This window comes from Cyrtonyx montezumae, unplaced genomic scaffold, assembly GCF_038088225.1.
Source record: "Cyrtonyx montezumae isolate F1298 unplaced genomic scaffold, pur_monq_1.0 scaffold_13, whole genome shotgun sequence".
Lineage (NCBI taxonomy): Eukaryota > Metazoa > Chordata > Aves > Galliformes > Odontophoridae > Cyrtonyx > Cyrtonyx montezumae.
Genome location: NW_027071859.1, coordinates 23,151,428 through 23,163,836, shown reverse-complemented (window position 1 = coordinate 23,163,836; position 12,409 = coordinate 23,151,428). Strand labels below are relative to the sequence as shown.

At 38.3% G+C, this 12,409-nt stretch overlaps 1 protein-coding gene across 10 annotated transcripts in view; it reads left to right on the top strand.

The window, feature by feature from the left end:
• DST (dystonin) overlaps positions 1-12,409 on the top strand; it is a 295,256-nt gene that overhangs the window by 267,316 nt on the left and 15,531 nt on the right. For all 10 annotated transcript variants that reach the window (XM_065730839.1, XM_065730844.1, XM_065730843.1 and 7 more), the window contains 8 exons: positions 292-411; positions 4,558-4,727; positions 4,976-5,135; positions 6,483-6,677; positions 7,839-7,967; positions 10,000-10,143; positions 10,979-11,167; positions 11,966-12,095. In XM_065730839.1, coding sequence (XP_065586911.1) covers positions 292-411; positions 4,558-4,727; positions 4,976-5,135; positions 6,483-6,677; positions 7,839-7,967; positions 10,000-10,143; positions 10,979-11,167; positions 11,966-12,095 — 1,237 coding nt within the window. The remainder of the gene's footprint in view (positions 1-291; positions 412-4,557; positions 4,728-4,975; positions 5,136-6,482; positions 6,678-7,838; positions 7,968-9,999; positions 10,144-10,978; positions 11,168-11,965; positions 12,096-12,409) is intronic.

Sequence of the window (12,409 nt, the reverse complement as noted above, 5' to 3'; positions counted from 1 at the left end):
TAAATGACCAGCACATCAACAGGAGTTACCAGTAGGTCAGTGAAAGTTGCATAGTGGGCTTACACACAGATCTTGTATACAAGAGGTTGCTAATTCATGTGGAGAAAAAGGGCTAAGTCCAGTGCCTAAACTAAGTCAACCACAGGCTGGTTGGAGAAGCCAGGGAGAAAAATCACAAGTATGCAGGGTGCTTATTCGGCCTGCAGAGAATTGGTCAGGGCTTGATGTTCGTGGAATGTTTCAAGCATCAGTGTGTTTTTAACTCTGTGCAAAACCTCTAATTTCTCTCAGTTCTGTGAAGCCTGGCACAAACTTATGGAGTGGCTGGAAGAATCAGAGAAATCTTTGGACTCAGATCTTGAAATTGCAAATGACCCTGACAAAATAAAGATGCAGCTCGCACAGCATAAGGTGAGTCCTGACTGCTGAGATGCAAGATGTAAGTTTTGCAAATTTAAGTCTGGCAGCCTTGTACTGCATATAATTAGCAAAGGAAGTAGAATTCTGGTCTCACTGCAATGATATTAGCATAAACTAAATGATGTGTTACAGGCTAGGAGTAAAAAAATGCTCTTCAAAGAACCTGATCTGTGGTGGGATGATTAATTATGAGCAGGAAAGACATAATAATACTGCACCGTGGAAACATAGGAAAAAAAATAATAAAGAAAAAAAAGAAATAAAAAAGAAGAAATAAAAGTAATACTTTATTAGAGGAGGAATCTCTTTTTTTCAGCACAAAGTTGACTTGTTTGGGAATTTCTTTTTAATACTAGAGGATGACCTTAAGAATGAAAAATAATCTATATTATCTTTGGCAGTTGCTTTTTAAGTCAAGTGGAATTATTAATGAAAGTCTCCAGAAAGTACAGTTGACACTGTTAGTAGAAAAGGTGATCTCTCTGCGTAGGATTCAAAATTCCAGGTGCACATTTCCACAAACACAGCTACTACAGGAGAAAATGTAACCATCTCCTCTGTTAATACGGCTTTTCAAACAAGTGAAGTTGATGTGAAATCGAAGGGAGCTCTACAGTTACATCAGCCAGAACAAAGTGAAGGACAGAGGAAGTTACTTCATTTTTACTTTTGTAAACAGTCTTGAGTGATGTATTAGTGAGGATAGTGTGGGTGACTGGTTGAATCTTCAGAGACAGGCTGTATCTAAAGATTTATCTTGGAACAGTTTCATCAGAGACAAAGTGTTGAAAGGTCATTTATTTTCTTCAATTTTGGCATACATTTACTTCTGCTTTTCATATTGACTTTAGTGTTCTACTTTTTATAGCATTATTTCATTCTGCAGAATATACCCAAAGTTTTGCACCTCATCTCTTTCCCTCTGTGTGTAGTTTGTGATGATTGTTTTTACCTCAGGTAAGTTTTTGCCCTGTATGAGTCGTTGATGCTTCAGTCTGCTTCATATCTTTATCCTTTTATTTCTATTATGATTTAAGTATTGTTTATCAAACAGGATAATGTTCTACTTCAGTGGAAGAGAACTGGCTGTTGGCCAAACAAAAATAGCTTTACCTATATTTGGTGTTAGAACTTTTAGATAAAATGAGCATTAACATTCTATTGTGCTAAGTCTGCAATGTTAGTTTGTTCTGGGATCATTGTTGCCAGAACTTGAAGTCAATTCTGAGGATTTAGAAAAAGGTCCTTCTTTCGAGATCATCTTTCTTCTGTTCTCTGACTTGATCAGTATTTTTAATCCCTTCATTCTTTCTTTTTTTCTTACTCCTCATGAGTACAGTCAACACATTCTGACTTCACTTTGAGGTCCTTTGAGGTCCCGGCGTTTGACATTCTGCCTTTTTATTCTCCTCCTCTCTTCAGAAGTTTTAAACTTCATTATCCTCCTTGTCTTTTACATCTACAGCAGCAGGTTTTATGAACCCAGACTTCCTCATGCGGTTTGGGCAGATTCATCAGTTCCCTCAATTACGGGTTTTCTCCAGCTCCTTTCATGCATTGAATACCTGCAGAACATAGCTACTTAAGTTCTTGATTCTCTTTAATAAGGAGTGGGCAGGAATGCGGCATGGGGACATTAGGACTGAAGCTGGTGTTTTGGAGGAAAAAGATAAATGTGTATGAGAAAGGGTAAATGAGATTGGTGAACTTTGTGACTCTAAACTTCAAACACCCCCCGCCCCACCCCCAAGAAATCAACTCAATTGTTTTTTTAATGAGCTGTCATACCTCCCAACACTGCAATGTCCTTCCTTGTATTTTGAGTCTTTTCCTTTCACTCCCACATATACCCATTTTGTCTTCGTCTTTTCTGTCCAACCTTGAAGGTTTTCTTGCTCCATTTAGTTAGCAATTTCACTATCTGAACTAAATGTGTGCAGTGTGTGTGCTGTAAGCAATAATTTGAACTCACTCCTTGCCAGTTGTTACTGCCAAAAAATTGTAAAAAAAAAAAAAAAAAAAAAAAGGCTTCTCTGAAAGAGAAAAGCCAAGAAAATGTTTCTGTCTCACTTACATCCAATGCGTTGCCAGGGACTTTTGGGGGGTTATTCATAGTCTGTTTATCAACAATTTTTTTCTCATTTTTAGAAGTTGGGAGTGGAAAAACCCTTAGCAGGTCACCCATTCCATTTCTGTGCTAATGCTGGATTTTTCTTAGAATACATTTATGTGAACCTAAGTAATTTTATCTGTGTGCTCTTGTCTTCATTAGAAGGATGGTAAATAATTAGTTACTAGGATTTCTTTCACGTTACCTCAGCTGAAATGCCTTAAACCAAAATCTACTCTCAGTTATGCCTCTGTGAAATCAAATGAAAGTAGATTTAGTATAGTGTGTGCAATCTCTCAAAGAATGAATTGACTGTGACCCTTGGTTCACTTTTAAATCTGTTTTTAATGTATGGTCCTCCTCTGACAGCAGTTTCTTTGTGCAAATCAAGAAACATGCATACAGCTTGCAATTGTTAATGAATGTCATCAAATAACAAACAGGAGCACTGATGTACTATTTGTGTTGATGGAACTTTCTGGTTATTTTCATTCTGAAAAGGATTTTTACGTTTATTGTATTTCTAGGTTGGCAGTGGCATTTGTATTCTTATTTCGAACACGATTTCTTATTTTATGTGAGGAAAATGAAAGGACTGTAGGTAGACAATCAGTTACATTATACTGTTTTTTTTGCTGACCAGTTTCTGATCCTCAGTTCCCTCTGAGTCCTGAAATAACCAGAAAACCAGGAGAGTGCAATGCAACATATCAGGAACCTTGAGTCATCTTAGGTGAAGCTAGCAGACCCTCTCCATGGCACAACCCAATGCCTGACTCTTTTTACATGACACATGCTTCCACTCACCTGACGTTGATTCCCATCTAAAAAGTGTTAATGTCTGTGAACACGTGGGAAAGTTGGTGAAAGAGTTGTAAGCCACCAGAGCCCAGATTGGTGCACAGCAGCTGGCAGCAGCTTGCAAGCTGGAGCAGAGCGGTCATGCATGTGATGGCAGTGACCATGTAGAATCTTTGCAAATTTTATGTGCCCTGAGGAACTAGAAGTGGTAGTTATTTCCACAATGGATTTTATGATATTAAACGTTGCTCTGAGAGACAACTGAAACTCCCATTTCAGCAAACAAAGAGCAAAAACTCCTTTTGCCTCGTATTTTCTGGTATTTTTTGCTATTCAGTTATGGACATATGAGAAGTTTATTTATTTTTTAATTACTTTTTGTTTTATTTCGTTTAACTGGTTTTCTACTATCAGATCGTGAAGGTGTGAAATGAAACATTTTTAGCATTACTACCATTCAAAAGCTGCCATGCAGGCCTGATTTTATCCTTTGGCAGTGTTCATTTGATTATTTAATCCGTAATTCTATTAACATCTCTATCAAGATGAGCTCTGTTTCTGTGTGTTCCTCTGTTCTATGTTAGGCTTCCAGAAGCTCCCCCCAAAAGGAGCTGTCAGTGTAAGCAGGCAAATGCAGCTGCAGTGTCGACCTTACCTTCCACAGTCCCTGGACTGCAGCAACCTGTTTGCTGCTGTGACTTTCAACCCATGCTGTGTTTATTGGGATGTTACCTGGCTGTTTCTTACATCTAAAACTGTACACTTTTGGCATATAGTTCTTGCCTGTCGTAGCAGGCTTCAGTCTTAAGAGGGTTAAATGCTCATGGATGAAAGTCCCCCACTTTGACTACAGTGCACTAAAATAGAATGACCTTTGTAGCTGCTGGGGTGCTCTACACTATTTTGAAATCTTGAAATGTAATGTAGAGAATATTTGGTTTAATGGTTCTCGAACCAGTAGTCTTTTCACTTTCTTCTGTCTCCTGGACAGTCTCTTGCTGAAATGTAGGATGTAGGAACTAAGGTGGGATGAGAGTCATCATTCACTGAAATAGGAATTTCCTAAGTTGTTCCTCTAGATGTGGAACTGCTTCCATTCCCAAATAATTTGACAAATAATTGCAAATAATTTGACAAATTGCAAATAATTTGACAGAGATAGTTAACTGTGACCTGTAAGCATTTGATGCTATGTAGGTGTTTTCTTTTTTTTTCTATGTTCATAGGAATTCCAGAAATCTCTTGGTGCCAAACATTCTGTGTATGATACCACAAACAGGACTGGACGTTCCTTGAAAGAGAAAACCACTTTGGCTGATGATAACTTGAAGCTTGATGACATGCTGAGTGAACTAAGGGATAAATGGGACACAATTTGTGGAAAATCAGTAGAAAGGTAAAAGAAAACCAATCCAATTATTCAACAGCTGAGAATATGGCTTATGAGAGAATTCTTCTGACAATCCCATGTGAACTTAAGCTGTTCTTTTTTTTCCCCCACTGTTTAAAAGGAAAATGCTGATTCAAAGCTCTTGGTTGTTACCAGTTAATGCTGAAAATATTTTCTTAAAGTTTATTTCCTGAAAATTAATGACTTTTAACTCAATTTATTCTTTTTTTTGTGTGCTCATTTCACTCTTCCAGACAAAATAAACTGGAGGAAGCCCTGTTATTTTCAGGACAGTTTACTGATGCTCTGCAAGCTCTCATTGATTGGTTATACAAAATTGAACCTCAGCTAGCAGAAGATCAGCCAGTGCATGGAGACATTGATTTAGTGATGAACCTGATTGACAATCACAAGGTAATTCCAAAAACCTTCATCTTTTTTAGGCTCTTTCTAGATTGCTTAAAAGTGCAGTATTGCTATTGCATTATTTGGCAATTCTGTAATTTTAGAAGCATGGAATATTTTTATAACATAAACATGTCATTGATAATGGAAAATGGTATAAAACTTTGAAAAAAAACCCTGTTAACTCATTGGCACCAATTAGCTGCCAGATATTCGATTTAATGCTGCTCTCTTGTGTATCTGTGGGTATCATGTCAAATATCACAAATTTGCATTTATTAATATGTGTGCATGGGAAGAGGTGTCAAAAATTATTTTACTGGAAGACTTCTGTGGAGGAAAAGGCAGGATTTTATTCAGTACATCTGCTAACCAAATGTCCATTGCAGTTGCTGTGACTACAACAGCCTTCATTAAAAGAGAAGCATTGAATATTTCAATTCTGCAGAGCTGCTATAAATTCAAGGAGAAAAGCAGTCTTAAGTCATGTTACAGCTTCACAGCTAGACTGAGGCTTCCATATTTTGTCAGTGAAGTGTTCGTGGAGATGGGAGCAAGTAAGGGATCTAGGACTGTGCCTCTGAACTGCAATTCCAGTTCCGTATGTTAGAAGAAACAGCTGCTCACGTTACTGCTATTGCAAAGTCCACGCACATCCGAGACTTGCTCTTCCACAAGCATCCAAAGACTGCTTGGTGAGAAGATGACTTTGTCACTTCTGAAGAAAAGCATTTGGAGACAGAAGTTATCTGTAAAAATTGGCCCAAAATGTACTCAGATTTCTTCTTAAGTCCCAGTGTATATCACAGTTACGTCGTAGTCAGTGACATATGATATACTGCAGTTGTCCTATTTTCTTTTAAGAGGTTTTTCTTCATGTAAACGGAGCTTGTTCTTCCCATGAATGTGAATGAACTCTCTCATAAATATATGAATACATAGTGAGATCTACGGCCAGATCCCCAGATTAGTTTTTAGTTTTAGGTTTGTGGTTTTAAACCTTCTCCTTGGTTGTTAGCATTTTATCTGATCTTCTCATGCTTTGGCAACCAAGCATATTAAAGCCAGTATGGTACATTTGCTGCATTTCCTGTACATTGCATCAGGACAGTGTGTACTCAGGATCTGTCTGACATTTTCCTACTATATTCCAGTCTTGTTAGGATAGAGTAGAATCTGAATATCTTCATATAAATTCGAACGAGCAGAACTTGTGTGTTTTGCGTCACTTTGTTATCCTGGCCTGAACTAAATCAATAGTTTGATTTCTTCTTGTAACTAGTTGTTTTTTAGTTATTCTTTGCGTAATTATGCCTTAACGAATTAAACATTTCAAATGTATTTGGTGGTGCCTAGGTTTTCCAGAAGGAGCTGGGAAAAAGAACGAGCAGTGTTCAGGCTCTGAAGCGCTCAGCCAGAGAGCTCATAGAGGGCAGTCGTGACGACTCATCCTGGGTCAAAGTCCAGATGCAGGAGCTGAGCACTCGCTGGGAGACAGTTTGCACCCTGTCAGTATCCAAGCAAACACGACTTGAGCAGGCTCTCCGACAGGTATAAGGGTGATACTGATGCCTTGTGTCCTATGTGAGAAGCAGAAGAAATACCCTATAGACTAGTTGACAGAAATTTAGTTTTATTTTCACTTCATCTCATTAAATTTCATTCTGTTTGAAAATATTCATTTTCTTACTTGTGCAGTTTACCTTTTCTTTCTCCCTTTACCATAATAATACCTTCTTACTACTTTTTATTACACTACAAATACTAATCAAATGTTTCAGAAACGTTACCATCTAAGGAAATCACTGAAATTACAGATGAGCATGAAGAGTGGTTAGGAACTATACCCCGATCTCAGGAAGCTGGGGATTGTAATCATATTTACACTCTTTTTGCCTTATTAAAAGGAAGTAAATTTGTGTGCTAGAACCATTTTTACATTGACAAAATTACAGAAAGAAATTGAGTTGTGACTAGTACAGTCAGGAACTACAACAGACTATGCGTGTCAGTATTGGCTGATACCAGTCCCTAATTAATCCGTCCACCTGTATTGATTGTAAACCTGAGATGCAGTGCACAGCTCGGTGAAGGCATACCAGTTCAGACTGACGTTTGATTGGAGCAATAGCAGCATATCCACTCTCCGTAAAATTTCTGCCATGCTATTCCCAGGGTATTGTGTTCATCCAGCTCTTTGGTCTCTCAGTAGGAAAAATTCTGAGTTACTTCATACACTAAGTGTGTTTGAATATGGCTGTGCCCAAAGGTGGAACTTTTTTTTTTTTTTCTTTTCCAGCCATGAAAAGGTCACTCACCAATGGGCTTTCAGTTAATTTTGCTTAACCGATGATTTAGGCTGTGCAGAAAATACAGTTCTCATTTCTCCAGCTGGTCCATGAGAGCACCTCCTGTGTAATTTGTCAGCATAAAGGCATGACATTCTCAGCTAAGCTGCAAATACACTATAAATCAGATGGCTAAAAGCATGACTGGGCTTTTAGGCTTCCTGTAATTTTTTGGGAAGCATGAGATATTTTTACGGTTATGAAAATGTAGTACTGTATATCATTGACTTTTTAATGGAAAGTTAATGTGCCAGTACGGCTGCATGATTAATGACTCCAAATCTGGGCTCAGTCTGCTTGTGTAAGCTGCAGTGTGTCTGTCAGGTCCCCTCATCAGTGACCATGACTTTTTGTATTGTAACAGGCGGAGGAATTCCACTCTGTTGTTCATGTCCTTCTGGAGTGGCTGGCAGAGGCAGAGCAGACTCTTCGTTTCCATGGCGTCCTTCCAGATGATGAAGAGGCCTTGCGTTCGCTGATAGATCAGCACAGGGTAAGCAAGAAAGTGAAGGGGGTCCTCTTTGTTCTAAGACATCTGTTGGAAGGATAAATGGAGGAAAGGAGGTGAAGTCTGTCTCATGTAGTCACACTCTGTGTGGAGCCAGGAGGTGGACTTGGTGGTCCTTACTGCCCCTTCCAACTCACGTTACTCTATGATTCTGTTCGGCATCCAGGATCTGTTTCTCCAACTGTTTCTACATAGAAGTTAGAAATTTAATGCATTTGACAATTTTGTAACCATACTTATGCTAAGTTGTTGTTGGAGTCATTAAGAAAACAGTGGGGAAGTAGAAAGTTGCTGTAAACATTTAGAGATAGATTAATATATGCTGGAATATAATCTGATGGTTATTACTCAGGCAGTCAAAATAACAAAAGTGTATCTTCTAAGCATTGTTGAGCTAACCTCCTTATACTTTCAAGGTCATTTGTAAGTGTCAGTGGAATGATGTTGTCATGCATTAACCTTCTGGCATGGTAGAACAGCATGCTTCGTGTTTCATGTACATTAGGTACTGAAATACTGCAGTGCCGTAGGTATTGCAGATACTAGCTTGTAAGTCACCAAGCTGATTTTGCAGTAGTGAAATGGGGAAATAGCTAGGTCAGGAGCCCAACAAAAAGGTGTAGAATTCCCGATTTCCCTCTGCAACATGGAGTCTACATACAGGCATGTTTAGGCCCCTGCAAAACAGTGCAGTGGCAGTAATATAAGGTATTCTGGGAGGACTGCTGTCATGATTGGATCTTAAACTCTGACAATGAACCATAGTTAAAACTGATTAGTAACGAATCCCAATATATACACAAGTCTGTCTATTCCAGACATTTAGAATGAGGTACAACAGACTTTTTTTTATACTTCTATTTCATAATATGTTCACACTTAATTTGTAGAGGCACAAGATAATGTAATTATGAGTTGTAGAATCTGTTTTTACAATATTTTGCTGTCATTGAACTTTCTTAGATGATCTCGCTTGGCTGATCTGAAATTTTTGGAATCTAAGATAACCCTTAGTGGAGTGAGGGAAGAAGACTTAAGTTAAACTTTCAGAGACATAATTCTGTTTAGTAGCTCAGTTAGAGGTAGTAAAGTATTAAAACAACAGCAAAACAACCAGTTCCACTAGGCACTGAGGGACATTGACCGTTTCTGTCTCACAAAGGCACACAAACTCACTCACGATACAGACATTAAAAAAACAGGCAGAACTGTAAAACCAATGAACTAAGTAAAAAAGAAACCAATAAGTGAAATATAGAACAAATGGAAAAAGTTTCTGGCTTTCCCTCTCAGTTCAGTTCCGATCTTGCCACTCTTTCCTCTGCCAGACTCCCTAGGAACATCAGTGGCTGTGAACTTAGACACTCAAAGCTGTAAACATCCTTTTGGTTTTACAAGGCTTTTCCCACATAGCAGAACCTCTGGAAACAGCTGGCTAATTAGTAGTCTCTGTTTCTGTTCTCTCTGACTCTTCCCCTCAGCTGCTGAATGTTCGTGTTTGTGTTAGTTTAGTATAGCTGCTTCTGAAGCCCTCTGTCATCTTGTCTGAGCATATAATTATAGTTGGACATCTCCAGCCTCTGCTAGGAGCCTGGTAGTTTATTAGGAAGAATTGCCATAACTGACAGACAAATGAAGTCTTCTGAAATGTTGCCAGTAATGATTCTAACCATTGCACGGCTGATCTACAGCACTGCTAAAATGGCATGTTTTTTTTTTTCCTTTTGAATAAGGGCATGTGTATTTCCAGTACTTACATCAGGATGCACTGTATGGGAGCCACATGCTAGGGTAAAGATTTTAAAGCTTCATATAGGTACTTTATGTGGAGTAGGTTTTTCTAAACATTCTTTTTTCAGACAAATAAAACTTACCCTTTTTTTTCCTCTGGCCAGTTGAATCTGTTTAGACTTTGATTGATCCAGAGGCTTGTGATGTTCTAGGTCATGCAGAAATTAGTCAGATTTTTCTTCCAGCTTTTGCCAACATCTAATTAAAATTGTTATTTCTGATTTAGGAGTTTATGAAGAAACTGGAAGAGAAAAAGGCAGAACTGAACAAAGCAACAGGTATGGGAGAAGCTATCCTGGCTATCTGCCATCCAGACTCCATCACCACCATTAAGCACTGGATAACAATTATCAGAGCAAGGTTTGAAGAGGTCAGTATATCTCAAGCCATCTTCCTTACAGCAGTTCATCTTTGATTGGAACACAGATGACAGCTAACATGGTCGTTGTACTGGAAGGAAATGTTCCAGCTGTTAAGAACTAAACATTTAAAATATCCACAGTGATGAATGTGAATACCACGATTCCCTAGATTTTATTTTAAAACTTACAGGACTTAGAGAACTAAAGCAGATGGTCAGGCTTCTTTGTATGTATTAAAGGAAATAGTGCCTGATGCTTCCCATGTGAGGAGAGTTAATAGTTTCTAGGGAGAAAAATGTAAAACTTACATAAAATTACAAGTCAAACTTGAAGCATTTTTCTAATTGCATTACAAAGGACTTAAATCCAACATGTAGTTAGTCTAGGAGATTTCTAAGTTATTCAGGTGACTATGAGAGAGTCTCAGAAAATGTACTGAACTCTCAGTTGCTAAAGTATTATGAAGTTTAAATTAAAACAAATACTGGCGTTAGCAAATTATGGCTTCAGGAGTGTCCAGGAGGAAGACAGACCCCAAATCCTATATGATTTACCAACTTATATGTTTGATCTGATTGGGTTCTTAGTCTGTTGCCCTACTGTGCTGTTTCCTGCATTTATTAGTATGTAATCCCGAGTGTCTGTGAAAAAATGTGGTTGAACTGGAAGTTCTAGTTAGTGCCCAGCACAGTTAGTCATTGGCCACTATATCTTGCACCTTTGATATTCAAATATAAATAGGGCTGGGCAGAAGCTTTCTGTTTACAGTTAGCTGAACAATTCTAAATATATCTTGAAGAATTTCAGATTTGCATATATTGATGTGTTGGTTCTTTTATCAAGGTGTTAGCTTGGGCCAAACAACATCAACAAAGGCTGGCAGGAGCTCTGGCTGGACTTATTGCTAACCAGGAATTGCTGGAAGATTTGCTGTCATGGTTGCAGTGGGCAGAGACTACACTTACTGAAAAAGATAAAGAGGTTATCCCCCAGGAGATTGAGGAAGTTAAAGCACTTATAGCTGAGCATCAGGTAAGGCATGCTAAGTGACATATATGTCCTGCATATTCAAACAGATGCTGACATCTCAGCTAGGCTTTGTAATCAAGTATAAGTCCCTTAGCTGTTTTCTCTCTTAATCACTGAATCATTTTTCAAATGGTTAATTGAGTCCTCACTGTGTGTACTGTATGCCTCTAGTTTATTCAACATAGTTGTGAAAAAAAAACAGTCAAGAATGTAGTGCTGTAGTGTTCCAGAAGCAAACTTATACTACTCCTCCTAGAAACAAGGGTGATAATAACCACATGAAATAGCTGGTAGTACTAGTGTTGCCATCTGGCTTTATTGATGGATATCTAAAAAATGTTTGTGAAGAGCCACAGGGAGCTGCAGGTGCGGTGAATGCTTGTAAGTTTACCTCAGCTTACAGACCAGCACCGTGTGATTCCTGAGATGTTCTCTGGACAGTAAAAAACACCTGGATACTCCTGTGTCAAAAGTCTGGTGGCATACTTTCTCACCATACACACCTAAGGCATGAAGGAGTTTGACAGACTGTTTATAAACTTCTTTTGAGAGCCACTCCAATGGTCCTGAATGCTTATACTTCTGTTCTGCGGGGGTTTATTTGGGGATTTTGGTTTTGTTCCATTTTGTTTTTTTTTATATAGAAGCCTCTGTTTTATCTTGTCTGTTTTTCAAGGTTGGCATTATTAGAGTCTTTCTGTGCTGTTCTTGTAACTTTGGTGTTTTGTTATTGTATGAGTTACGTATTCTTAGGGTCACTTTTGTGTATTGTTAATTAAAGCCACCTCTATCTGATTGCAGACATTCATGGAGGAAATGACCAGAAAACAACCTGATGTGGATAAGGTTACAAAGACCTATAAAAGAAAGGCACTTGAACCCACTCCTGTACAATCTCATATTCCTGTCCTTGATAAGGGGAGAGCAGGAAGTAAGTAGTGCAGTGTTTTGGGTAGGTCATACCCACCATTGCTATGTGTGTGAAGATAACTGATTACTAATAACCTAGTAAGTTTGATTAACAGCAGGACAGTCCTGTGAAATAGGGTGAAATTCTCTCTCTGGTGATTTGTCTTAATCTCCTGTTTTTCATTGTGAAGTAACTTCCTATAACAGACTTCTGTTTTTAAATTTTGACCTACACTTCTTGAATATTTACTTTAATAGTTTACAGACTTTCCTGTCCTAATAAACTTCTAAGAGTGTGCGCGTAGTGTTGTTGCCAACCTACAATTACTTGAAAGA